Source organism: Salmo salar, chromosome ssa11 (genome assembly GCF_905237065.1).
Source record: "Salmo salar chromosome ssa11, Ssal_v3.1, whole genome shotgun sequence".
Lineage (NCBI taxonomy): Eukaryota > Metazoa > Chordata > Actinopteri > Salmoniformes > Salmonidae > Salmo > Salmo salar.
In genome coordinates, this window is record NC_059452.1 from 61,914,273 (window position 1) to 61,942,261 (window position 27,989).

The following is a 27,989-nucleotide window of genomic DNA, read 5'->3' on the forward strand; positions in this document are numbered from 1 at the left end:
GATAATATTTTTGTCCTACTTATCTACACAACCTGCTTCACATTTTCAAATGTATAAAAAAATATACTTTTTTTCTTAATTAAAAATCTAAAACAAAGATGTCTTGATTTGCGTGGGTCTTCACACCCCAGAGTTTATACATGCAGGAAGCACCTTTGGCAGCCTTTTACAGCTGTGAATAATTTAGAATAAGATTCTATCAACTCTGCACATCTTTTAGGGCAACATACAGGTAAACTGCCAAAATAATTGAAACACTTGAGTAAATGAGAGATACAAAGTATACAGGTGTGGTTCCTGAGTTAATTAAGCTTTTAACATCCCATCATAGTTAGGGTATACAAATGCTGGGCAGGCCATTATTTTGGCTACCATGGTGGCTATGCCGCCATAGGATGACAATTCCCTCATCCACAGGGCACAAGTGGTCACTGAATGGTTTGATGAGCATGAAAACAATTCACAGATGTAATCGCTGCCAAGGGTGCTTACACCAAGTGGGGTGGAAAGACCTGTTCATTTCATTGAAAATGTCAAACAGGTTGTGTAGATAAGTAGGAAAAAAAGGTAATGTAATCCTTTTTAGATTTTTAAGGCTGCAAAATGTTAACTGTGCAAGTGGTGTGTAGACATTCACTAGGCACTGTAGTTACTCCTCGCCTCAATTTTATTTGCAGGATGGGAGAAATGATGGCTTGAAAACTACTGCTACAACTAGTCAGGGAAGTTAACGATGCTAGCTCGCTCTGTGAGTTAGCTAGCATTGCGTCCATGGTTGTTGTGTCTGCTGGAAACAGGATGAGAGAATGTTAAATACATTGTTTTTACCCCATGATATTGTTTAGCTAAGACAATACATAGCCTTGACTGTCTGCGTGTTCAGATAGGAAAGGCATAGACACTGTCAATGAGATTGCATGAGCTCAGTCATGTAGATAAAAGATGCCAGGAGCAGATATTTGGTTATGGCTTGATAAAGAAGTGACTGTGGTCTACCTCTGAATAGCTTTTGATAATTCCAAGGACACTATTCCTAATTAAGAGGACGTTGACATATGGCCTCATTTCCCAGAGTGCCATGTGAAGGCAGGGGCATTTAGTGGAAGTCTTATACTGGTCTTAGAAAACCAATTCCCAGATAAATTCAAGGGATGCCATGTGTATGTACTGTAGGGATTGTGTTACAATCTGCAGATAGGATTTGTTAGGAATGGATGTCAAGCACTTTGGAAGGGTCAGCTTTCTCAGGTATTAGGTCTCGCCTCCTTCTCAAAATACATTGGAGAAGCCACCCCTGGGACCTTATTTTCCAATGTAGTTTAAGAAAGTGACGAGGAGAGTCGACGTGAGGACTCGAGGAAGACAATTGACAACCAGCAACAGTACTCTGTGTCTGATAGTGAGCCTGCAGGCCTCATACGCTGGTGGTGGCATCACCTCTCTCGCCCAGCCCCTGCTGTGAGGGGCAGGTCTACGGCACGTCTGTCTTTCTCTCTCCAGCATCAGGAGAACATTTTTTTCCCTCCTTCACACAACATGAGGTGATGAAACAATGCAATTACACCAATTTGCATGTGTTAATTTGATTAACTAGTGAATTGAGGGGAGAAAAAAAAAGCACATCATGAAACTGTGCACCTGAGAACTTTTCCTGTGCCAGCTCAGTTGAAAAAGCAAAGCCGTGCGGCAGAGAAGCTATTTGAGAGACACGCTAATTGGTTTTTGAATATGTGGCGCTAATTTGTGGTATGCAGATGAGGCTTGATTGGTTTGAATGCAAAGTGTAACTTGCACCACAGAAGGGGTTGGAAGATTCCCTCCCCTCTTTTACTTATCAAGATATGGAGATAATTGCAATTAGGGTCATGTGCATACATTAATGAATTTGTCTGATGTATTTCCAAAAATCACAGACATGGGATAAATAATTGATACCATATCAGCACAAGGGCTGGGAATGTCAAGCTGCCACCCTGCAGAAGGGTGTGGACTGTTGAGCTACAAATAAAACCAGTCTTCACTGAAGATTGCGATTCATTATCTGTGGCAGATATTTTATCTGTGGCAGATATTTTGAGTCAAAGACTTGCAAATCAGTAAACAATGTTTAATTATGGAATTTCCTGTGAATGAGTTACCTATAATAAATAGTTTCTTGATCATGTTCAGTGTCTGTCTTATAAACTTGACTGAACAGTTAAAGGGATTGCCTGAGGAGTTTTTCAATATGTTTTGATGAGATGACTATTAGTAAAGCTATTGAATAAAATCGTAATTAGGTATACAAATTGAACATTGCGTGTCACATTGGTTAGGACTGTTTGTGTGGATGTTATCAGTATGCAGTTCTCCTTCAAACATCCACACTGATGTTAAGGACTTGTTAGGTAACTGCAATGCGATAACAGGTGCTAGAAAATATGTAAAATGTTTGCTTCAGTAGGTTTGGTTGAAGAGATATTGCTTTCTCCTGTGTAGTTCTTTCAGATCAGGTTTATTCTGATTGAACCCCACTTGTCTATGGAAGTATGGGAGTCCAATTAGAAAAACTGAGGAATGCCAAAAATATCTTGACCAAAAACTTTTTTGGAAGATTTGAAACTCAGGTTTGGATTATAGGTCTGAAGAACCTGAGGAATGTGTTAATGATGCAGAATGATTTGAAATGATTACAATAGAAATGGTTAGAAATCCAGCCATTAAAAAGCTCATTGTTAGTTTGAGTGTCAACCTAATTGGCTAACCCTAAAAGAGTAACAGCTGAGGCACACCACTTATGGTAAGAGTTTTCTCATGGCATATTATTTTTAAAAGTCACAGCTAGATACTTCATTGATTTTTGTTCTCCATCCTCTTTGTAGGCCTGTTGCAAGTTTGGTTTTCATTTCTCGCCGCAGAAAAGTCACGGAACAACAATAAGTAAAAGAGGATCATGAAAGCCAACTGGCAGAGAACACCTTGTGATTTCTAGGCCAAAGATACCTACAAAAAGATGGAATTTAATTAGCTAATTAAATAAGATCTGAGGAGGGTTTGCGTGCCAAAAAACGATTGCAAAATGCCATTCAGTACTATGAGTATAGGGCCCTCTACTCCAACTACCAACTTCAGAACTCAGCAAATAAGTGAAAATGTCATTCAGACATTGTAAAGAAAACAGAACAGTTATACAATTATGGAGTTTAGTAGAACGGTGAAGGAAAAGGTTAGCTTATTTTTTCCGTTTGTTGTTGCATTTTTGCAGTGCTGTAAAGTCAACAGCTGGACTGCTCCTCTAAGCACCCACAGGAAAGGGGTCCCTCCCTTTTTAATTAGGCCGGCACACCAGATTAGACTCCGGCCCAGGACTGCAGCAAAAGCCCGGGCCTTTAACGCATACCACTTCGATATCTTCTGTAATGGCTCCGATCAAGCCTTTGAAATCAGCCATGTTTGTCCAAGCCCTGGAGCATTACCGAAGCTACGTTTCGGTGTGAAAGGGATATGTCATACCTCGCTACACACATGCACGCCACTCTCCCTCATCCTGCGGCACGTAAATATTATCGAATCACTCACTCGTTAGACGTGACACAGGTGACTCGCGATAATATGAGTATAGTTATTTTGAAATGTTTTACAGCATTTGAAATGGGCCTCTGCTTGAAATAATGGCCACACAATGACAAAATTCAACCATAGAGCACACAATACAATTTTAGCACTAGAAAAAATATCTACAGTTATTACTTCTCTCCATCCCCATGCCGCTCCCCTATTCCCTCAACCTGGATCGTGTTCATTAGGTACCAAACGGAAGAAAACAGCCTGAACCAGGTAGGGACTACCTGAACTTCTCCAATAAGAAAAACTTATTTTTCTTTTCAAAAACTGCTACAGTGAGCCCTACTCAACATGACCCAGGTTAAATGTGGACCAGTTCAACTTGGACCTTCTCCTCTTCCACCACCACACATATATGAGAATACATTTAGGACATATGGAGCACTGCTGCGAAGTCATGTTGGAATTACAATTGTCACTGGAATAAAAAACATTTTAAAATGACAATTACAAAATGCATAATTTCTATGTTCCCATAAACATTAGTAAATTTCCTAACCCCAGAAGCCATTTTCAACTGAAAACAAAACTAAATATCAAAGAAAATCTACAAAAAGGCAACCACTTGTAGTACAAAAGAATCATGGGACTAAAAGGTATGATTTGATGAATATTCTACAGACTTTCTTAAATTTTGTACACAGAAAGTATTTTTTTTTTATGTAAATGAGACATCCAGGCAGGTGTATTTGATCTTTACTTGTTTGGCCCAACTCACCAGTCGAGTGAACCATAGCTACGGCAGCATAGCACTGCAACCACAGTATTTCCTGTTTCTCGCAACACATGAAAGGGTCTAGAGAGTCTGAGCTCAGAAAGTGGTGCATCTGTGAATTCGTGTGGCCTGTCTTGTTTGAATGTGCTCTTCCTGTTTCAAGAGTCAGTATACTGTAGCTTGGTTGAAGCAGCCCCTGACCAGAACCAGTTCACACGTGTTTCCGTATTAGTCCGTGTCTTCGCTCTCCCTGTAGTGTTATGTGCTGGCTAAGGAAAGTGAATGGTCCATCACTGGAAATGCCATAGTCCTCCACTCAGGGCATTACAAATCAGTCACCATTGGCCTTACCAGAAATGGACACTGGCTTGACAGTATAAATCATCCTGAACAAGTCTTTCCCTCCTCAGCATCTTCCCCTTGAAGGCTGAGAACATGATTCACAGAAGAAATATAATTTTGTTGGGAATGACGTGTTGTTAAGAAAGCCACTGGACACTGGCAGCAGTATCCGGAGTATGGATTTTGGAATATCTGAACGAAGGGATGGGTGGTGTAGGCCAAACTTAAAGATGGAGGAGGAAGAGCAGGAGGTGGGGGAAAAGGCACACGTTGCTTTGTCATCCATCCTTCAGCACACCTGAGATCAGGAGAACGAGGTGATTAATGATAAGCATTGATTACGCAAAGATCGCAAGAACAAAGATAGTAAGACAACCACAGTTCAACACCACCTTCAAAAACTATTACTAAAACAGCAAATTCATTCATTAAACCACATGGATTCTTAACACATAAGGGACAATCAACCACAAGCTGTGTAGTTCTATCAAAATATGGTCCGGAGCACATCCCCATACCTTCTGGTCAGGCATCATGCCGTTCCCCTGCAGTGGGGTCAGGTGACTGCGGAGAAGAGCGCCCCCTGGCCTGTCGTGCTCACAGAAGATGGTGCCGTTAACGTAGTGGAAGCGGTCGCCCGGCACCAGCCGGTTCCTACAGGTGGCACAGGTGAAACACTGCAGAGGGAGGGACAAAGGAAAAACGGAGGAAGGAGTTGTTTAATGAAACAGTTTAAGAATGAGCAACAGAAGCATGGGCCAAATTGCTGTCTAAGGGCCCTTAAATATTTAGCTTTTGCAGATTCTGTTGGCGTCGGGCTTTACTTTCAGGCTGATGTTAGTCTTACCTTGAGGTGGTACACATTGCCCTGTGCCCGCATCACCATCTCACTGGCAGGGATGGACTGGCCACAGGCGCTGCATGCCCCGCTGTGCCCGAACAGCCTGCGGGTCAACCCAAACAAACTGTGTCAGACAACTGCAACCACTTACCCTTCAACAGATTGGGGACATGAGGTGACTTGGTCAATGACAATGATGCTGTGGTTCAGTACCACTCTCGGCCTTCAACAGCTGATTCTGTTCAGCTTACCCTTTCCGGATCCTAACTAGAACCAACTCAAGCAATTAATGAAAAATAATTCTCAGAGCAGTGGTTGAAGTCATGAATTAAGTAGGAGTCCAGAAGGACTGAATGGGAGGGATGCAGCATGGAATAGTGCTGGTGCTGCGACGTGACTCAGGTCTTGTGGTGCTCAGCCGGCGAATACAGATTCCAGGTGGGGGTAGAGCTGTAGATGAAGTCCATGGCAGGCTACTGGGAGAGCCCAGAAATATGTTTCAGCTGATACTGGTGAAGAACCCGGATTAAGGATTTTTCTTCACGAGTCTGTGAATATCTTTTGTAGGTGCAAGTGATAATGTCTGTTTGGTGTGAAGTGTCAGAAAACAATGTGATCCGCTATAGGACTATTTTAGCTGAACTACATATTGCCTTGCTCCTGTTAACCTGTTGGGGATAGGGGGCAGTATTTGCACGGCCGGATAAAAAAAACGTACCCAATTTAATCTGGTTATTACTACTGCCCAGACACTAGAATATGCATATAATTTGGATAGAAAATGATTTGGATAGAAAACACCCTAAAGTTTCTAAAACTGTTTGAATGGTGTCTGAGTATAACAGAACTCATATGGCAGGCAAAAACCTGATAAGATTCTGTACAGGAAGTGCCCTCTCTGACCATTTCTTGGCCTTCTACACTCTCTTTATTGAAAACAAAGGATCTCTGCTGTAACGTGACACTTTGTAAGGCTCTCAGAAGGCGCCAGAATGTTGAATGATGACTTTGCAGCCCATGGCTGAAAAACAGTAGCGCATTTGGATAGTGGTCGATCTGAGAAGTGGTCGACCCGTGATGGCGAGCCATCTACTCAGAATATTGCGAAATGTGCTTTTGCCGAAAAGCCGAAACGCCATCACGGGCTAGCTATTTTGACACCCACCAAGTTTGGCACTCACCAAACTCAGATTTACTATAACAAAAATTGGATTACCTTTGCTGTTCTTCATCAGAATGCACTCCCAGGACTTCTACTTCATCCACACATGTTGTTTTGGTTCAAAATAATCCATAGTTATGTTCAAATATCCTTTGTTTTGTTCTTGCGTTCAAGACACTATCCAAACGGTGACGCGCGGACGCGTATCGTGACAAAACAATTCTAAATATTCCATTAACGTACTTCGAAGCATGGCAAACGCTGTTTAAAATCAATTTTTATGCGATTTTTATCGTAAAAAAGCGATAATATTCCGACCGGGAAACCCTGTTTTCGTTCAAACACTCAAAGTTGAAAATGGAGTCGTCTCGTGCACGCGGGCCCCCGTCTCATTGTTCTCAGATCGACCACTTACCAAATGCGCTACTGTTTTTCAGCCATGGGCTGCAAAGTCATCATTCAACATTCTGGCGCCTTCTGAGAGCCTTACAAAGTGTCACGTTACAGCAGAGATCCTCAGTTTTCAATAAAGAGAGAGTAGAAGGCCAAGAAAGGGTCAGAGAGGGCACTTCCTGTAAGGAATCTTCTCAGGTTTTTGCCTGCCATATGAGTTTGGTTATACTCACAGACACCATTCAAACAGTTTTAGAAACGTTATGGTGTTTTCTATCCAAATCTACTAATAATATGCATATTCTAGTTTCTGGGCCCGAGTAGTTGGCAGTTTAATTTGGGTACGTTTTTCATCCAGCCGTGAAAATACTGCCCCCTACCCAAGAGAGGTTAAGGAGAAGTGTATCTATAATTCTTTAAATAACTGTTGAACATTTTATCAACGTTTGAGTATTTCTGTGAATTGATGTGCTCATACACCGGAAGTTTTGGGAGGCAAAACATTTGACCATTACACGCCAATGTAAAATGGGGTTTATGTATCTTTAAAATGGGATATAATAGTTGTATGGTTTGAGAAATTTGAATTATGAGATTTTGTTGTTTTGAATTTGCCGCCCTGCTATTTCACTGGCTGTTGAATAGTGTGTCCCACATACCCCAGAGAGGTTTAAAGGTCAGTTATGAAAACTTATTACACTAAAGAGGCCTTTCTACTGACTCTGAAAAACACCAAAAGAAAGATGCCCAGGGTCCCAGCTCATTTGGGTGAACGTGCCTTAGGCATGCTGCAAGGACGCATGAGGACTGCAGATGTGGCCAGGGCAATAAATTGCCATGACCGTACTGTGAGACGCCTAAGACAGTGCTACAGGGAGACAGGACGGACAACTCATCGTCCTCGCAGTGGCAGAGCACGTGTAACAACACTTGCACAGGATCGGTACATCCGAATATCACACCTGCGGGACAGGCACAGGATAGCAACAACACCTGCCCGAGTTACACCAGGAACGCACAATCCCTCCATCAGTGCTCAGACTGTCCCCAATAGGCTGCGAGAGGCTGGACTGAGGGCTTGTAGGCCTGTTGTAAGGCAGGTCCTCACCAAACATCACTGGCAACAACGTCACCTATGGGCACAAACCCACCGTCGCTGGACCAGACATGACTGACAAAAAGTGCTCTTCACTGACGAGTCGCAGTTTTGTCTCACCAGGGGTGATGGTCGAACTCGCGTTTATCGTCGAAGGAATGAGCGTTACACCGAGGCCTGTACTCTAGAGCGGGATCGATTTGGAGGTGGAGGGTCCGTCATGGTCTGAGGCGGTGTGTCACAGCATCATTGGACTGCGCTTGTCATTGCAGGCAATCTCAACGCTGTGCGTTACAGGGAAGACATCCTCCTCCCTCATGTGGTACCATTCCTGCAGGCTCATCCTGACATGACCCTCCAGCATGACAATGCCACCAGCCATACTGCTCGTTCTGTGCGTGATTTCCTGCAAGACAGGAATGTCAGTGTCCTGCCATGGCCAGCGAAGAGCCCAGATCTCAATCCCATTGAGCATGTCTGGGACCTGTTGGATCGGAGGGTGAGGGCTAGGGCCATTCCCCCCACTAATATCCGGGAACTTGCAGGTGCCCTGGTTGAAGTGGGGTAACATCTCACAGCATGAACTGGCAAATCTGGTGCAGTCCATGAGGAGGAGATGCACTGCAGTACTTAATGCAGCTGGTGGCCACACCAGATACTGACTGTTACTTTTGATTTAAAAAAATAAAATGCAGTTGACAGTGAGAGGACTTTTTTTTTGGCGGAGTTTACATGCAACTTACAAGAAACCTTCACACCATATTTAGTACAGACACCCAAAGCCAATCAGACCATCTCTCAGTGCCCCTAGCATGTAAACAGTTAAACCATTCAGTCTTAATAGGAAGCCTCTTTCCTGCTCTCATTACACCCTCTTCCTTGTGATACTTACCGTACCGGTTTTGGCTGCTATACCTCTCCCTCTATACTCTCTCCCTTGCCCTATTGATCTTAATCCAAACAGTAAATGAATAAGCAAGTGCCCGAGAAGAACCCTGTTCTCCCTAATTAAAGCTCCCTCTCCCTTTATCGGACCTCATTGGCACCGGGTCACTTGGCCCACCAACTGTATTATACATATTTGATATGCTGTGAATTGCATACCGGTATGCGTTACAAATGTCTGTGAGGATGGACCTTGAGCGTGCATGGACACAAGGTCCTGTCCACGAGTGTGCACTACGTTTGACGATCGTTAAGCAACAGTGCAGAAAAACCAGATACTTTTTATATTAAATGGTGTCGATCCATATGGCTAATTAACATAGGTATTTTGGGGGCAAAAACACTTATGCAATTCCCACTCATTCTGTGATGGTTGCAATGAGGAGTTATTGGCACCGGCGTCAAGGTGAAATTGAAGCAATACGTTGTACATTACATTTCGCAACCATACATATTTTGTAGATCACATATACTGAACAAAAATAAATAAAACATGCAACAATTTAACCTCTCTGGGCTAGGCGGGACGAATTCGTCCCACCTACGCAACAGCCAGTCTAATCCAGTGGCGCGATTTTCAAATACCTTAAAAATCCTATTACTTCAATTTCTCAAACATATGACTATTTTACAGCTATTTAAAGACAAGACTCTCGTTAATCTAACCACACTGTCCGATTTCAAAAAGGCTTTACAACGAAAGCAAAACATTAGATAATGTCAGCAGAGTACCAAGCCAGAAATAATCAGACACCCATTTTTCAAGCTAGCATATAATGTCACAAAAACCCAGAAGACAGCTAAATGCAGCACTAACCTTTGATGATCTTCATCAGATGACAACCCTAGGACATTATGTTATACAATACATGCATGTTTTGTTCAATGAAGTTCATATTTATATCAAAAACCAGCTTTTTACATTAGCATGTGACGTTCAGAACTAGCATACCCCCCACAAACTTCCGGCGAATTCACTAACAATTTACTAAATTACTCACGATAAACGTTCACAAAAAGCATAACAATTATTTTAAGAATTATAGATACAGAACTCCTCTATGCACTCGATATGTCCGATTTTAAAATAGCTTTTTGGTGAAAGCACATTTTGCAATATTCTAAGTACATAGCCCAGCCATCACGGGCTAGCTATTTAGACACCCGGCAAGTTTAGCACTCACCAATATCAGATTTACTATTACAAAAGTTTGATTACCTTTTGTTGTCTTCGTCAGAATGCACTCCCAGGACTGCTACTTCAATAACAAATGTTGGTTTGGTCCAAAATAATCCATCGTTATATCCGAATAGCGGCGTTTTGTTCGTGCGTTCCAGACACTATCCGAAATGGTAAATAAGGGTCGTGCGCATGGCGCAATTCGTGACAAAAAAATCTAAATATTCCATTACCGTACTTCGAAGCATGTCAACCGCTGTTTAAAATCCATTTTTATGCAATTTTTCTCGTAAAAAAGCGATAATATTCCGACCGGGAATATCCTTTTAGGTAAACAGACAAAGGAAGAGAAAGCTTTCGGTCGACGCGGGCACGAGCCTGAGTCTCACAGTACTGTAACCAGCCACTACCCAAACGCGCTACTTTTTTTCAGCCAGAGCCTGCAAAGCCACGATTCAGCGTTTTGCCGCCTTCTGAGAGCCTATGGCAGCCGTAGGAAGTGTCACGTTATAGCTAAGATCCTCACTCTTCAATAAACAGAGACAAGAAGAACGACACCTTGTCAGACAGGCCACTTCCTGCATGAAATCTTCTCAGGTTTTTGCCTGCCATATGAGTTCTGTTATACTCACAGACACCATTCAAACAGTTTTAGAAACTTTAGGGTGTTTTCTATCCAAAGCCAATAATTATATGCATATTCTAGTTACTGGGCAGGAGTAGTAACCAGATTAAATCGGGTACGTTTTTTATCCAGCCGTGTCAATACTGCCCCCTAGCCCTAACAGGTTAACTAAGTTACAGTTCATATAAGGAAATCAGTCAATTTAAATAAGGCCCTAATCTATGGATTTCACATGAATGGGCAGGGGCGCAGCCATGGGTGGCCCTGGATCCACCCACTGCGGCTCCAGGCCCAGCCAATCAGAAAGGCTTTATTACAGACAGAAATACTCCTCAGTTTAATCAGCTGTCCGGGTGGCTGGTCTCAGACGATCCCGCAGGTGAAGAAGCTGGATGTTGAGGTCTTAGGCTGGCGTGGTTACACATGATCTGCGGTTGTGAGGTTGATTGGACGTAGTGCTAAATTCTCTAAAATGACGTTGAGGTGGCTCATGTTAGAGAAATGAACATTCCATTCTTTGGCAACAGCTCTGGTGGAGATTCCTGCAGTCAGTATGCCAATTGCATGCTCCCTCAAAACTTGAGACATCTGTGGCATGTGGCATTATGTTGTGTGACAAAACTGCACATTTTAAAGTTGCCTTCTATTGTCCCCAGCACAAGATGCACCTGTGTAATGATCATGCTGTTTAATCAGCTTCTTGATATGCCACACCTGTCAGGTGGATGGATTATCTTGGCAAAGAAGAAATGCTCACTGATAGGAATGTCAACATATTTGTGCACAAATTACACTTTTGTGCGTATGGAAAATGTCTGGGACATTTTATTTCAGCTCATGAAAAATGGGACCAACACTTTATATGTTGCGTTTATATTTTTGTTCAGTGTAGTAGTGAAGTGTAAGCGCTTTATTAATTCTACTGGGAGTGGCTTTAAATTCTCTGAACTACCTGGACAAATGTACAAAGTGCCCCGTGCACTATCCAGGAGGCCTCCCTCCGTGCGGGCGCTTTTGGGCCGTGGGTTTTCAGACTGCTCCGGATCTCCCCCAATGTTTGCCCTGGAGAGCGCTAGAGCCTGGGCAGTGCCAACGCAGGCACCCACACAATCCCTTCTCTGTGTTAGATCAGCCAGCCTCTCTGACACACACACACACACACACACACACACACACACACACACACACACACACACCAGAATTTTGACTTCGATACCAATACCAGGTTTAGTATCATGATACTCAATACCAAAATGATACCACGGCAAAAATAAATTTATTGAAAAGAACTGATTTTTCATTATCAAAATGAAATGGTTTGTATAAAAAAAATATTGGATGTTCTAAGTCCACAACAACAGTTAAACCACATGTGATGGAGTTTGCAAAACAAAATGGCCACTGGATTGATGCAAATTCTGCCAGGTAGGCATAACTACAAAGTAGCCTAACTTTTAATTGAGAAGGCATTTGTGAAAGCCTTCCATCTACAGAAAAAATTAAATAAAAAAAAAAGTATGAAATTGTATGCATTCACTACTGTAAGTCGCTCTGGATAAGAGCGTCTGCTAAATGACTAAAATGTAAATGAAATGTCTAAAGATGCTTAGCCTATCATTAGCATTGCTAACGGCTACACAAGTTGGTAGACATACACGTGCCACGCGCACACAGACGGGCATTTCTGTGCTGTTGCCTCTTCAGAAGGTTTGAGGGAATACGAATCACTGATGCATTCCGTTTATGTCTCATGATAAACTTGGGCAAATTAACTAATTAGGTGTGCACGCAAAGCAATGCCCAACTCTCGCTTTCTTACTTACTCACTCATTATTATTTTATTTCTTTGGTTAGCTCTAGCGCTTAATCAACTAAAGTGACAGTATTAACACTAAACCAACTTAAATATATGCAGACTTCCCCAACTGCTTGAGAAAATATTTGATATTATTTATACTACAAAACAATTTAAAATGAGCTCCCAATCCATTTCAATGGCAATACAAGTCCCATAGACTGGGGAGCATTTGGAAATTTGGGCATGCATCTCCTCCACCATTTAAGCTACAGTATCAACACCAAACCGACGTTGAGACTGACGCAACTTAGATTGCATTCATATTTTACATACATTTTTGATTAGAACCATTTAAACATTTGCCTAACTTAACATGGGTTTCAATTAGTAATTAAATTAATAAGATGGCGCCGGAGCAGAAGGCAGGCGCTTTACGTGCCCCCATCCGATTGTGTTTTTTTGTTCATTTTTCCTGCGTTGTTTGTAACTTATTTTTTACTATTTTTGTACATAATGTTGCCGCTACCGTCTCTTATGACCGAAAATAACTTCTAGACATCAGGACTGCGATTACTCACCATGGACTAGCAGAATCCTTTTTCTTCTTTCACGATATACGGCTCCCTCGGGAACAGGCCCCGACCCCAGTGATCTGCGTGAAGAGGAGGTGGCGAAAGAGAGACCGGAGGGCAGGCTGCCTTCTGAGGAGTAGGAGGCGATCGAATAAACCCCCACTCCCCTCAATTCTGCTCGCAAAAACATGCAATCTTTGGACAATAAAATGGACGAGCTATTGGGAAGATTAAACTAGCAACGGGACATTAAAAACTGTAACATCTTATGCTTCACAAAGTCGTGGCTGAACGACGACAATATCAACATACAGCTGGCTGGTTATAAGATGTACCGGCAGGATAGAACAGCGGCGTCTGCTAAGACAAGGGGCGGCGGTCTATGCATTTTTGTAAACAGCTGGTGCACGATATCTAAGGAAGTCTCGAGCCATTGCTCTCCTGAGGTAGAGTTTCTCATGATAAGCTGTAGACCACACTACCTACAGAGAGTTAATCTATATTCTTTGTAGCTGTTGACATACCACCACAGACTGAGGCTGGCACCAAGATGGCAATGAATGAGCTGTATTCCACCATAACCAAACTAGAAAAACGCTCACCCAGAGGCGGCGCTCCTAGTAGCTGTCGTCACTGGCTTTATCAATAAGTGCGTCGATGACTTCGTCCCCACACTGACCGTACGTACATACCCCATGGAAACCATGGATTACAGGCAGCATCCACACTGAGCTAAAGGCTAGAGCTGCCGCTTTCAAGGAGCAGGACTCTAACACAGAAGCTTATAAGAAATCCCGCTATGCCCTCTGACGAACCATCAAAAAGGAAAACGTTAATACAGGACTAAGATCGAATCGTACTACACCAGCTCTGACACTCGTCGGATGTGGCAGGGCTTGCAAACCATTACAGACTACAAAGGGAAGCATAGCCCGAGAGCTGCCCAATGACACGAGCCTACCAGATGAGCTAAACTACTTCTATGCTCGCTTCAAGGCAAATAACACTGAAACATGCATGAGATCACCAGCTGTACCAGAAGACTGTGTGATCTCGCTCTCCGCAGCCGATGTGAGTAAGACCTTTAGACAGGTCAACATTCAGAAGGCCGCAGGGCCAGATGGATTACCAGGACGTGTACTCAAAGCATGTGCTGACCAACTAGCAAGTGTCTTCACTGACATTTTCAACCGCTCCCTGTCCGAGTCTGTAATACCAACATGTTTTAAGCAGACCACCATAGTGCATGTGCCCAAGAACACTAAGGTAACCTGCCTAAATCACTACCGACCCGTTGCACTCACGTCTGCAGCCATGAAGTGATTTGAAAGGCTGGTCATGGCTCACATCAACACCCTCATCCCAGAAACCCTAGATCCACTCCAATTTGCATACCGCCCCAACAGATCCACAGATGATGCAGTCTTATTAGAGGTCGACCGATTATGATTTTTCAACGCCGATACCGATTATTGGAGGACCAAAAACCGATACCAATTAAATCGGCCGATTGTTATATATATACTGCTCAAAAAAATAAAGGGAACACTTAATCAACACATCCTAGATCTGAATGAAATAAATAATCTTATTAAATACTTTTTTCTTTACATAGTTGAATGTGCTGACAACAAAATCACAAAAATAATCAATGGAAATCCAATTTATCAACCCATGGAGGTCTGGATTTGGAGTCACACTCAAAATTAAAGTGGAAAACCACACTACAGGCTGATCCAACTTTGATGTAATGTCCTTAAAACAAGTCAAAATGAGGCTCAGTAGTGTGTGTGGCCTCCATGTGCCTGTATGACCTTCCTACAACGCCTGGGCATGCTCCTGATGAGGTGGCGGATGGTCACCTGAGGGATCTCCTCCCAGACCTGGACTAAAGCATCCGCCAACTCCTGGACAGTCTGTGGTGTAACGTGGCGTTGGTGGATGGAGCGAGACATGATGTCCCAGATGTGCTCAATTGGATTCAGGTCTGGGGAACGGGCGGGCCAGTCCATAGCATCAATGCCTTCCTCTCGCAGGAAGTGCTGACACACTCCAGCCACATGAGGTCTAGCATTGTCTTGCATTAGGAGGAACCCAGGGCCAACCGCACCAGCATATGGTCTCACAAGGGGTCTGAGGATCTCATCTCGGTACCTAATGGCAGTCAGGCTACCTCTGGCGAGCACATGGAGGGCTGTGCGGCCCCCCAAAGAAATGCCACCCCACACCATGACTGGAGGATGTTGCAGGCAGCAGAACGTTCTCCACGGCGTCTCCAGACTCTGTCACGTCTGTCACGTGCTCAGTGTGAACCTGCTTTCATCTGTGAAGACCACAGGGCGGCAGTGGCGAATTTGCCAATCTTGGTGTTCTCTTGCAAATGCCAAACGTCCTGCACGGTGTTGGGCTGTAAGCACAACCCCCACCTGTGGACGTCGGGCCCTCATACCACCCTCATGGAGTCTGTTTCTGACCGTTTGAGCAGACACATGCACATTTGTGGCCTGCTGGAGGTCATTTTGCATGGCTCTGGCAGTGCTTCTCCTGCTCCTCCTTGCACAAAGGCGGAGGTAGCGGTCCTGCTGCTGGGTTGTTGCCCTCCTACGGCCTCCTCCACGTCTCCTGATGTACTGGCCTGTCTCCTGGTAGCGCCTCCATGCTCTGGACACTACGCTGACAGACACAGCAAACCTTCTTGCCATAGCTCGCATTGATATGCCATCCTGGATGAGCTGCACTACCTGAGCCACTTGTGTGGGTTGTAGACTCCGTCTCATGCTACCACTAGAGTGAAAGCACCGCCAGCATTCAAAAGTGACCAAAACATCATCCAGGAAGCATAGGAACTGAGAAGTGGTTTGTGGTCCCCACCTGCAGAACCACTCCTTTATTGGGGGTGTCTTGCTAATTGCCTATAATTTCCACCTGTTGTCTATTCCATTTCCACAACAGCATGTGAAATTTATTGTCAATCAGTTTTGCTTCCTAAGTGGACAGTTTGATTTCACAGAAGTGTGATTGACTTGGAGTTACATTGTGTTGTTTAAGTGTTCCCTTTATTTTTTGAGCAGTGTACATACATACATACATACATACATACATATATACATACATACATAGCTCTGAAGTGACAACGATACTGAAGAGTCTGCTTAGGTGACAAATACTCTCAACTGTTTGAATAATAAAAATAGAGTTTAAGTTACCTGTGATGAATGATGAAAACAAAAACTGTAATTTCTATTTGCAGGAAATCCTATTTTAATAATGGGCATGGTAAGAATTGACTACCAAAGTGCGAGTCATAATTCCCATGACACCCTCTAGCAAAATCTGAAAAGCGGTTCCTTCATTTATTCCATAGGATATTTTTAGATTAACTTAAAATAAGGTCTGTGTTTGGTTTAGGCTTACACCACCTTGCCAATTTTATAACTGTGTAGATATCCATAGGATATCACTCTGATCAATATAAGCGAAGATCATTTTTTTTTGTCGAGTGGATTTATGAAAATATGTTGACAAACGTTACCTAGTGAGATTTACAAGGGTATCAAAACACCGAGGCGGTTTAAGCACAAAACACAGACCTTATTTGAAGTAGATCAAGACATTGTCTATGGAAGACATGAACGGTAAAATAACGAAGGAACCCCTTTCAAGTTCAGCCGCAAGTTATTACAGGAATTATGACGCGTCGACTATTTCTCTCTAAACCATATACCTTTGACTATTACGAGCCTGCTGCTGCCTACCACCGCTCAGTCAGACTGCTCTATCAAATATCAAATCATAGACTTAACTATAATATAATAAACTGACATTATATTATGGTCATTAATATGGTCAAATCCAGAAACTATCATCTCGAAAACATTATTCTTTCAGTGACATACGGAACCGTTCCGTATTTATCTAACGGGTGGCATCCATAAGTCTAAATATTCCTGTTACATCGCACAACCTACAATGTTATTTCATAGTTCCGTAAAATTCTGGCAAATTAGTTCGCAACGAGCCAGGTTCTGTATACCCTGATTCTGCGTGCAACGAACGCAAGAGAACTAACACAATTTCACCTGGTTAATATTGCCTGCTAACCTGGATTTCCTTTAGCTAAATATGCAGGTTTAAAAATATATACTTCTGTGTATTGATTTTAAGAAAGGCATTGATGTTTATGGTTAGGTACAGTCGTGCAACGATTGTGCTTTTTTTTCGCAAATGCGCTTTTGTTAAATCATCCCCATTTGGTGAAGTCTGATGTCTTTGTTAGGAAGAAATAGTCTTCACAGTTCGCAACAAGCCAGGCGGCCCAAACTGCTGCATATACCCTGACTCTGTTTGCAAGAGAAGTGACACATTTTCCCTAGTTAAAAGAAATTCATGTTAGCAGGCAATATTAACTAAATATGCAGGTTTAAAAATATATACTTGTGTATTGATTTTAAGAAAGACATTGATGTTTATGGTTAGGTACACGTCAGAGCAAAGACAGTCCTTTTTCGCGAATGCGCACCACATCGATTATATGCAAAGCAGGACAGGCTAGATAAACTAGTAATATCATCAACCATGTGTAGTTAACTAGTGTTTATGATTGATTGATTGTTTTTTTATAAGATAAGTTTAATGCTAGCTAGCAACTTACCTTGGCAACGTAAAGCAGGTGGTTAGAGCGTTGGGCTAGTTAACGTAAGGTTGCATCCCCAAGCTGACAAGGTAAAAATCTGTCGTTCTGCCCCTGAACAAGGCAGTTAACCCACCGTTCCTAGGCCGTCATTGAAAATAGGAATGTGTTCTTTAACTGACTTGCCTAGTTAAATAAAGGTAAAAAAAAAAAAAAAAGGCAAATAGGTGGCCAAAAATACCGATTGTTATGATCCGATTAATCGGCCATTCCGATTAATCGGTCAACCTCAAGTCTCTATTGCACTCCACACTGCCCTTTCCCACCTGGACAAAAGGAACACCTACGTGAGAATGCTATTCATTGACTACAGCTCAGCGTTCAACACCATAGCGCCCTCAAAGCTCATCAATAAGCAAATGACCCTGGGACTAAACACCTCCCTCTGCAACTGGATACTGGACTTCCTGACGGGCCACCCCCAGGTGGTAAGGGTAGGTAACACATCCGCCACGCTGATCCCTGACCCCTCAAGGGTGCGTGCTCAGCCCCCTCCTGTACTCCCTGTTCACTCATGACTGCATGGCCAGGCACGACTCCAACACAATCAATAAATTTGAAGATGACAACAGTGGGAGGCCTGATCACCGACAACAAAGAGACAGCCTATAGGGAGTAGGTCAAAGACCTGGCTCTGTGGTGCCAGGACAACAACCTCTCCCTCAAAGTGATCAAGACAAAGGAGATGATTGTGGACTACAGGAAAGGACCGAGCACGCCCCCATTCTCATCGATAGGGCTGCAGTGGAGAAGGTTGAGAGCTTCAAGTTCCTTGGTGACCACATCACCAACAAACTAACATGGTCCAAGCACACCAAGACAGTCGTGAAGAGGGCACGACAAAACCTATTCCCCCTCAGAAGACTGAAAAGTTTTGGCATGGGTCCTCAGATCCTCAAAAGGTTCTACAGCTGCACCATTGAGAGCATCCTGACTGGTTGCATCACTGCCTGGTATGGCAACTGCTCGGCCTCCGACTGCAAGGCACTACAGAGGGTAATGCGAATGGCCCAGTACATCACTGGGGCCAAGATTCCTGCCATCCAGGACCTCTATACAAGGCGGTGACAGAGGAAGGCCCTGAAAATTGTCAAAGACTCCAGCCACCCTAGTCAGACTGTTCTCTCAGCTACCACACGGCAAGCGGTACCAGAGCACCAAGTCTAGGTCCAAGAGACTTCTAAACAGCTTCTACCCCCAAGCCATAAGACTCCTGAACATCCAGTCAAATGGCTACCCAGATTATTCACATTGCCCCTCCCTTCACCACTGCCACTCTCTATTGTCATCTATGCATAGTCACTTTAATTCACCCGACCTACATGTACGTACCACCTCAACTAACTGGTGCCCCCGCACATTGACTCTGTATCGGCACCCCCTGTATATATTGTTATTTTTTACTGCTCCCCTTTAATTACTTGTTACTTTAAATGTCTTATTCTTATCCGTATTTTTTTAAACTGCACTGTCGGTTAGGGGCTCGTAAGTAAGCATTTCACTGTAAGGTGAAATGTTGTACCTGTTGTATTCTGCACATGTGACTAATACAATTGGAATTGATTTGAATTAGAACCACAGTAATATAATGGTAGCTATTTAAAATAATCCTTGGCCAATTAAGCCTATATAAATTTGCATCAAAACAACTTTCACATGTTCAGGCTATCCTATCAATCAATGGATCCTTCACAAGCTAGCATGCACACCACATTTTCTTCAGGAAATGTACTATTCTAATTAGTTCAATAGATTTAGCTGATTTCCAAACGTGAGACACATTTGATAGAAGTACAAACCGTCTCATGTAGTATTGAAAAAGTACATACGTTTCAGTGTACCAGGCAACACACACACACACACACACGATTTGGCAAGAAATTAAGTCAAATCGAGTAGGAGCAATGCAGTGGTGATGGAATTGGCTAATGTCTATTCCCGGTTTCCTCTCACCTTACGCAACTCCTTAAGGTTTTGTCATCAAACGTCTAAAAAGTAGTGAGACAGTTGGTTATGTCTTGAAAGGTTAGAGAGTTGCTGTTAAAAATACATTGCTCCCCCGGCCCCACACACAACCCTGGTGTGTGCCTATACCCCTTCCGTAACACCCTCCTGTCGCTCTTATCCTGCCATACCAGTTTGCATTCACACACGAACACCTGGTGCCTTTATGTGTGCGCAGACAAATTACTCCATTCTTCCACCTGTTTCAGAGCTGTCTGTGCTTGTTTGGACAAACATTAAGACTCATCACACGTGATCAGTTGTGGAAAGTGGATTTCTGTGGAACTTTCACTATTAACTTTTAATTTCCATTTTCATTGTCCATGTCAAAAATGGTTGATGTTAGCTAAAACATCTGAGACCGTCAACCTACAAACTAAAGTCATTGCAGACTGCTGTATAACATAGTCAAATAATTTCCCCCACGTAATTCCGCTTTCCCCATATCTATGTCACCAAGGTAGGGTTGATTGTAATCAAATCTCTTTCCTTTAACTGCATGACCAAAATGGAGGCAGACACTACACCTGGCCTACCAGAGGTGAAGCTATTACCGTGTTGCATCCAATCCCCACCCCAGTCCTTTCTGATTTGAATGCTGCATCCCCTGATGCTCACCTGATGTAGTCGTTCTTGCAGAGGATCATGCCCCCTTTGCTGTAGCAGGTGGTGCCGATCTCACCCAGCTGGGCGTGGCAGCAGGAGCACTTGAGGCAGCGTGTGTGCCAGTAGCGCTCCATGGAGAAGAGCAGGAAGCGGTCGGCGATGCGCCTGCCGCAGCCCGCGCAGGACCTGCCTGACGAGCCGCCGCATGTCACTGCCACGGCTGATGTCTCCACCCGGCTGTTCACCATGGCTGGCCTGGAGAGAAGGGAGGGGGCGATATAAGATTGGTAAAAACAAGGGTGGGTGAATGGAGAAGTGTCTATTCTGCACCACAATTGAGCTTAATATGGACAGACGTTTAAGGACCCGCGAAATAAAGCCTACAACACACCTGTCATTAATAGTCAAGGCAATAATACGACCACTAACATAAACCCATCGTGAATCTTTACTTCAACTATGAGTATTTGGTTGATGCTTCTACCATGTGAAGGAGACTCTATTCCATAAACCACCAGAACATTCAAAAAATGTAGCTTCCTTGGGAGCGTTCACAAGAGCTGCTTCTCAATCATCCCTGTTATCAGGGTCTTCCTAAATAAATCCTTGCCATACATTACACACACCTGGAACGTGTGTGGCTAGGAGAGAGAAGCCTCAAAGACAGGAGAGGCCTCTGATTCCCAAATGTGAGTCTTGGCACCGTAACCAATCGGTTGGCTCAGGGTCTCCCTGGCAAAGAGCTTAGCCCTATTTATTTAAGGAATATGGGGGGGGGAGTTCCCTGAAAAAACATGCGCCTTTGAATTGACTGGCATCCTAGAAAGCAGTTGTCCCACGACAACCTCCACACAAACCTCTTCATTGACACTTCAAAATAAGTCCCAGAGGAGAAGTCTTTGATGTTGCAGAGTGCTGATTACTGAATGTTGTTGGGTGTTTGTTGGGTTGCATTGCAGAGTGGAGCTGTGTAGACTACAGTCGACAAAGGGGTTGGTTTTTCAAAAAGGTTTTCACTAGGGTTACAATGTAGAAAATAGTAAAAATTCCTCTGTCCAGTGTCTGTGTTCTTTTGCCCATCTTAATATTACATTTTTATTGGCCAGTCTGAGATATGGCTATTTCTTGGCAACTCTGCGTAGAAGGCCAGCATCCCGGTGTCGCCTGTTCACTGTTGACGTTGAGACTGGTGTTTTGCAGGTACTATGTTATGAAGCTACCAGTTGAGAACTTGAGGCGTCTGTTCCTCAAACTAGACACTAATGCACTTCTAGACACCTCCCACTCCTCTTTCTGTTCTGGTCAGAGACAGTTTGCGCTGTTCTGTGAAGGGAGTAGTACGCAGCGTTGTACGAGATCTTCAGTTTCTTGGCAATTTCTCGCATGGAATAGGCATCATGTCTCAGAAAAAGAATAGACTGACGAGTTTCAGAAGAAAGTAATTTACAACATTAACAATGTCTACCCTGTATTTCTGATCAATTTTATTTTAAAATGGACAAATAATGTGCTTTTCTTTAAAAAACAAGAACATTTAACTGACCCCAAACTTTTGAACAGTAGTGTATAGAGTTGAAGTCGGCAGTTTACATACACCTTAGCCAAATACATTTAAACTCAGTTTTTCACAATTCCTGACATTTAATCCTAGTAAGAATTCCCTGTCTTAGGTCAGGTAGGATCACCACTATTTTAAGAATGTGAAATGTCAGAATAATAGTAGAGAATTATTTATTTCAACTTTTATTTTCCATCACATTCCCAGTGGGTCAGAAGTTTACATACACTCAATTAGTCTTTGGTAGCATTGCCTTTAAATTGTTTAACTTGGGTCAAACGTTTCAAGTAGCCTTCCACAAGCTCCCCACAATAAGTTGGGTGAATTTTGGCCCATTCCTCCTGACAGAGCTGGTGTAACTGAGTCAGGTTTGTAGGCCTCCATGCTCGCACACGCTTTTTCAGTTCTGCCCACAAATGTTCTATAGGACTGAGCTCAGGGCATTGTGATGGCCACTCCAACACCTTGACTTTGTTGTCCTTAAGCAATTTTGACACAACTTTGGAAGTATGCTTGGGGTCATTGTCCATTTGAAAGAACCATTTGCGACCAAGCTTTAGCTTCCTGACTGATGTCTTGAGATGTTGCTTCAATATATCCACATAATTTTACTACCTCATGATGCCATCTATTTTGTGAAGTGCACCAGTCTCTCCTGCAGCAAAGCACCCCCACAACATAATGCTGCCACCCCCGAGCTTCGCGGTTGAGATGGTGTTCTTCGGCTTGCAAGCCTCCCCCTTTTTCCTCCAAATATAACGATGGTCAATATCGCCAAACAGTTCTATTTTTGTTTCATCAGACCAGAGGACATTTCTCCAAAAAGTACAATCTTTGTCCCCATGTGCAGTTGCAAACCGTAGTCTGGCTTTTTTATGGCGGTTTTGGAGCATTGGCTTCTTCCTTGCTGAGCGGCCTTTCAGGTTATGTCGATATAGGTCTCGTTTTACTGTGGATATAGATACTTGGAACCCATTTCCTCCAGCATCTTCACAAGGTCCTTTGATGTTGTTCTGGGATTGATTTGCATTTTTCGCACCAAAGTACGTTCATCTCTAGGAGACAGAACACGTCTCCTTCCTAAGCGGTATGACGGCTGTGTGGTCCCATGGTGTTTATACTTGCGTACTATTTTTTCTACAGATGAACGTGGTACCTTCAGGCATTTGGAAATTGCTCCCAAGGATGAACCAGACTTGTGGAGGTCTACATTTTTTTTAATTTTCCCATGATGTCAAGCAAAGGGGCACTGAGTTTGAAGGTAGGCCTTGAAATACATCCACAGGTACACCTCCAACTGACTCAAATTATGTCAATTAGCCTATGAGAAGCTTTTAAAGCCATGACATCATTTTCTGGAATTTTCCAAGCTGTTGAAAGGCACAGTCAACTTAGTGTATGTAAACTTCTGACCCACCGGAATTGTGATACAGTGAGTTAAGTGAAATAAAATATCTAAACAATTGTTGGAAAAATTACTTGTGTCATGCACAAAGTAGACATCCTAACAGACTTGCCAAAACTATAGTTTTAAAGACGCCAACCTAAGTGTACGTAAACTTCTAACTTCAACTGTATATAACGTAGGTACTTGACGTAATGATGCAACACAGCATTCCTAACCTAGCCCACCATGTCTGCTGTGTGGTTCGAGCAGTCATTTGAAAGAGCAAGAACATTTCAGAGAGACAACTGAAATGGTGAAACCCATTAAAAACGCCAAGATAATGGGATTCATTGTCCTTGACAATCAACCATTTTCTGACGTGGGTGATGTTGGCTTTCGCCGACTGGTCGAGCACCGGTACACGTTGCCCTATCGGAGTTACACAATAATAGCGTCACAACATACTATGGAACGCTGTTTGGGTCTTTGCGTGTCAAAGAAAATGTAGGTCAAATACCACTATTTGACGAGTCCAATTACACCATTTTACACGTTAAATAAGCTTTTAATTTGACATGTAAAATAAGTTATATTATAGAACCGTGTGTGTTCTGAATTTGCACGTGCAAGCTAAGCGCCACCACTATCAGTAGCACTGTCAAAGCTGTACAAAATAAGTCTGCAAACACCGGCCACGAACTATGCGTTTACACTACCATGTTGAACAAATGCTTTATTACCGACCGCAACTTCTGTTGTACCTAGCTAGCACCAATACAACCAGACTGAAAACAATAACCAGTAGAAACTGCATTTTCGTTATTCTTAGCAATGATTTAGGAATCCTTGTGAGTAAGTTTTAGCTAGGTAGCCACTTGTTGTTCACCTATTGAAATTGAACTTCAGTTCATGAAAATAAATAGCTAGCCACCTACTTAACCCTGTTGCCCAAAGCTAACGTTATAAGCAGACAGCTAGTGAGGCTCGACCGGACCGGGTTGTGTGTGAAGCCAGCCACAATAGTAGAATTTGCGGTTTGCCTTCAAAATAAAAGTACCTATTTGAAAGTGATGCAGAAGGTTACAATTGGTGGAATCATGCCGTATTTCGACTAGATCATGTTAAACAAGGTTGGAATGTGAATCAATAAAATGGGGTTTCAGTCTACGGTGACACCCACAGAACACAACTGTGAAGAGCTTATTGTGTGTATTGACATTCATATTGCACTGTACAGCTTTACCTAAGGATTGAGGATCAATGAAATGGGCTATCAGTCTACTCAATACCCAATACATTTTTTCCCCAACGTCCTCCTCAGTTATCAGACTCGTAAACATCCATACAGTATTGTTTTTCCTCGAGAATAGTGTTCAATACACATAGGTTGACAATCAATGTGACTCAATTCACAGTTGTTTCAGAGTCCCGCAATAAGAGCTACGATGCTAATGTTCTCTGGGTGTCACTGAGTAGACTGATACCCCATGTCATTGATCCACAATCAATAGGTAAGGCTGTACAGTGAAATAAGTATGCCCTCAATGCAATTGATGGTGCGAGCTGTCCAAGCCTCCTGGCCACCTCCAATCAAAACATCACATATTTTTAGGCGGATAAAACCATGATTTGGTCAAACAGTAAAGTGCATTATTCCTGTAATGATAGTGTCCTCTCTTCCGCAGTTTCATAGTGTATTGACATATCAATAAGGTTTTGCGAGTGCACTAGGCCTCATTGGGTCATATTGAACTAGGTAGGAAGTCAATTAAATGTATTGAAATCAATAGAAAATTAATTAAATTTGCCCAAGTTTATAATGAAGACATGAACAGAATACATCAAGTAAAATTGTGTCACAGGCGCCGAAAACAAAAGGTTACCTTACCGTGAAATGCTTACTTATAAGCCCTTAACCAACAATGCAGTTCAAGAAATATTTAAGAAAATATTTAAGAAGAAAAAAATAACGGTGCTATATACAGGGGGTACCGGTACCAAGTCAATGTGCGGGGGTATAGGTAAGTCGAGGTAATTTCTACATGTAGGTAGGGGTAAAGTAACTATACATAGATAATAAACAGCGAGTAGCAGCAGTGTAAAAAAAAAAGGGTGGGGGGTGTAAATAGTCTGGGTGGCCATTTCATTAATTGTTCAGCAGTCTTATGGCTTGTGGGTAGAAGCTGTTAAGGAGCCATTTAGACCTAGACTTGGCACTCTGGTACCGTTTGCAGTGCGGTAGCAGAGAGAACAGTCTATGACTTGGGTGACTGGAGTCTTTGACAATTTTTTGAGCCTTCCTCTGACACCGCCTAGTATATAGGTCCTGGATGGCAGGAAGCTTGGCCCCAGTGACGTACTGGGGCCATATGCACTACCCTCTGTTAGAGGTCGACCGATTATGATTTTTCAACGCCTATACCGATTATCGGGGACCAAAAAAAGCCGATACCGATTAAAGCGGCCAATTTTTATTTATTTATAATAATGACAATTACAACAATACTGAATTAACACTTATTTTAACTTAATATAATACATCAATACAATCAATTTAGCCTCAAATAAATAATGAAACATGTTCAATTTGGTTTAAATAATGCAAAAACAAAGTGTTGGAGAAGAAAGTAAAAGTGCAATATGTGCCATGTAAGAAAGCTAACGTTTAAGTGCCTTGCTCAGAACATGGGAACATATGAAAGCTGGTGGTTCCTTTTAACATGAGTCTTCAATATTCCCAGGTAAGATGTTTTAGGTTGTAGTTATTATAGGAATTATAGGGCTATTTCTCTCTATACGATTTGTATTTCATATGCCTTTGACGATTGGATGTTCTTATAGGCACTTTAGTATTGCCAGTGTAACAGTATAGCTTCCGTCCCTCTCCTCGCTCCTACCTGGGCTCAAACCAGGAACACATCGACAACAGCCACCCTCAAAGCAGCATTACCCACGCAGAGCAAGGGGAACAACTACTCCAAGTCTCAGAGCGAGTGACGTTTGAAACGCTATTAGCGCGCACCCGCTAACTAGCTAGCCATTTCACATCGGTTACACCAGCCTAATTTTGGGAGTTGATAGGCTTGAAGTCATAAACAGCGCAATGAAGAGCTGCTGGCAAAACGCACGAAAGTTCTGTTTGAATGAATGCTTACGAGCCTGCTGGTGCCTACCACCGCTCAATCAAATCATAGACTTATTTCTGTGTGTTTATTATAATTACGAGCCTTAGGTCATTAATATTGTCGAATCCGGAAACTATCATCTCAAAAACAAAACGTTTTTTTCTTTCAGTGAAATACGGAACCGTTCCGTGTTTTATCTAACGGGTGGCATCCCTAAGTCTAAATATTACTGTTACATTGCACAACCTTCAATGTTATGTCATAATTATGTAAAATTCTGGCAAATTAGTTCGCACGAGCCAGGCGGCCCAAACTGTTGCATATACCCTGACACTGCGTGCAATGAACGCTTGAGATGTGACACAATTTCATGTCAGCAGGCAATATTAACTAAATATGCAGGTTTAAAAATATATACTTGTGTATTGCTTTTAAAGAAAGGCATTGATGTTTATGTACAATGGTGCAACGACAGTGCTTTTTTCGCAAATGCGCTTGTTAACCTGTTATGGCTAGGGGGCAGTATTTTCACGGCTGGATAAAAAAAACATACCCGATTTAATCTGGTTACTACTCCTGCCCAGTAACTGGAATATGCATATAATTATTGGCTTTGGATAGAAAACACCCTAAAGTTTCTAAAACTGTTTGAATGGTGTCTGTGAGTATAACAGAACTCATATGGCAGGCAGAAACCTGAGAAGATTTCATGCAGGAAGTGGCCTGTCTGACAAGGTGTCGTTCTTCTTGTCTCTGTTTATTGAAGAGTGAGGATCTTAGCTGTCCCGTGACACTTCCTACGGCTGCCATAGGCTCTCAGAAGGCGGCAAACCGCTGAATCATGGCTTTGCAGGCTCTGGCTGAAACAAAGTAGCGCGTTTGGGTAGTGGCTGGTTACAGTACTGTGAGACTCAGGCGCGTGCCCGCGTCGACCGAAAGCTTTGTTTTCTTTCCTCTGTTTAGCTAAATGGACATTCCCGGTCGGAATATTATCGCTTTTTTACGAGAAAAATGGCATAAAAATTGATTTTAAACAGCGGTTGACATGCTTCGAAGTACGGTAATGGAATATTTAGATTTTTTTTGTCACGAATTGCGCCATGCGCGCGACCCTGATTTACCATTTCGGATAGTGTCTGGGACGCACGAACAAAACGCCGCTATTCGGATATAACGATGGATTATTTTGGACCAAACCAACATTTGTTATTGAAGTAGCAGTCCTGGGAGTGCATTCTGACGAAGACAACAAAAGGTAATCAAACTTTTGTAATAGTAAATCTGATATTGGTGAGTGCTAAACTTGCCGGGTGTCTAAATAGCTAGTCCGTGATGGCTGGGCTATGT

At 42.8% G+C, this 27,989-nt stretch overlaps 1 protein-coding gene across 2 annotated transcripts in view; it reads right to left on the minus strand.

The window, feature by feature from the left end:
- Window positions 1-2,090: 2,090 nt before the first annotated feature.
- Window positions 2,091-27,989, minus strand: part of LOC106562882 (LIM domain transcription factor LMO4.1) — a 34,351-nt gene continuing 8,452 nt past the window's right edge. Inside the window, exons 3-6 of one of the 2 annotated variants that reach the window (XM_014127954.2) lie at window positions 20,585-20,827; window positions 5,508-5,604; window positions 5,179-5,337; window positions 2,091-4,958 (exon numbers count right to left, since the gene is read on the minus strand). In XM_014127954.2, the coding sequence (XP_013983429.1) occupies window positions 4,950-4,958; window positions 5,179-5,337; window positions 5,508-5,604; window positions 20,585-20,820 (501 nt within the window). In that variant the 5' untranslated portion in view covers window positions 20,821-20,827 and the 3' untranslated portion in view covers window positions 2,091-4,949. The remainder of the gene's footprint in view (window positions 4,959-5,178; window positions 5,338-5,507; window positions 5,605-20,584; window positions 20,828-27,989) is intronic. The other variant, XM_014127953.2, reaches the window with a different exon arrangement.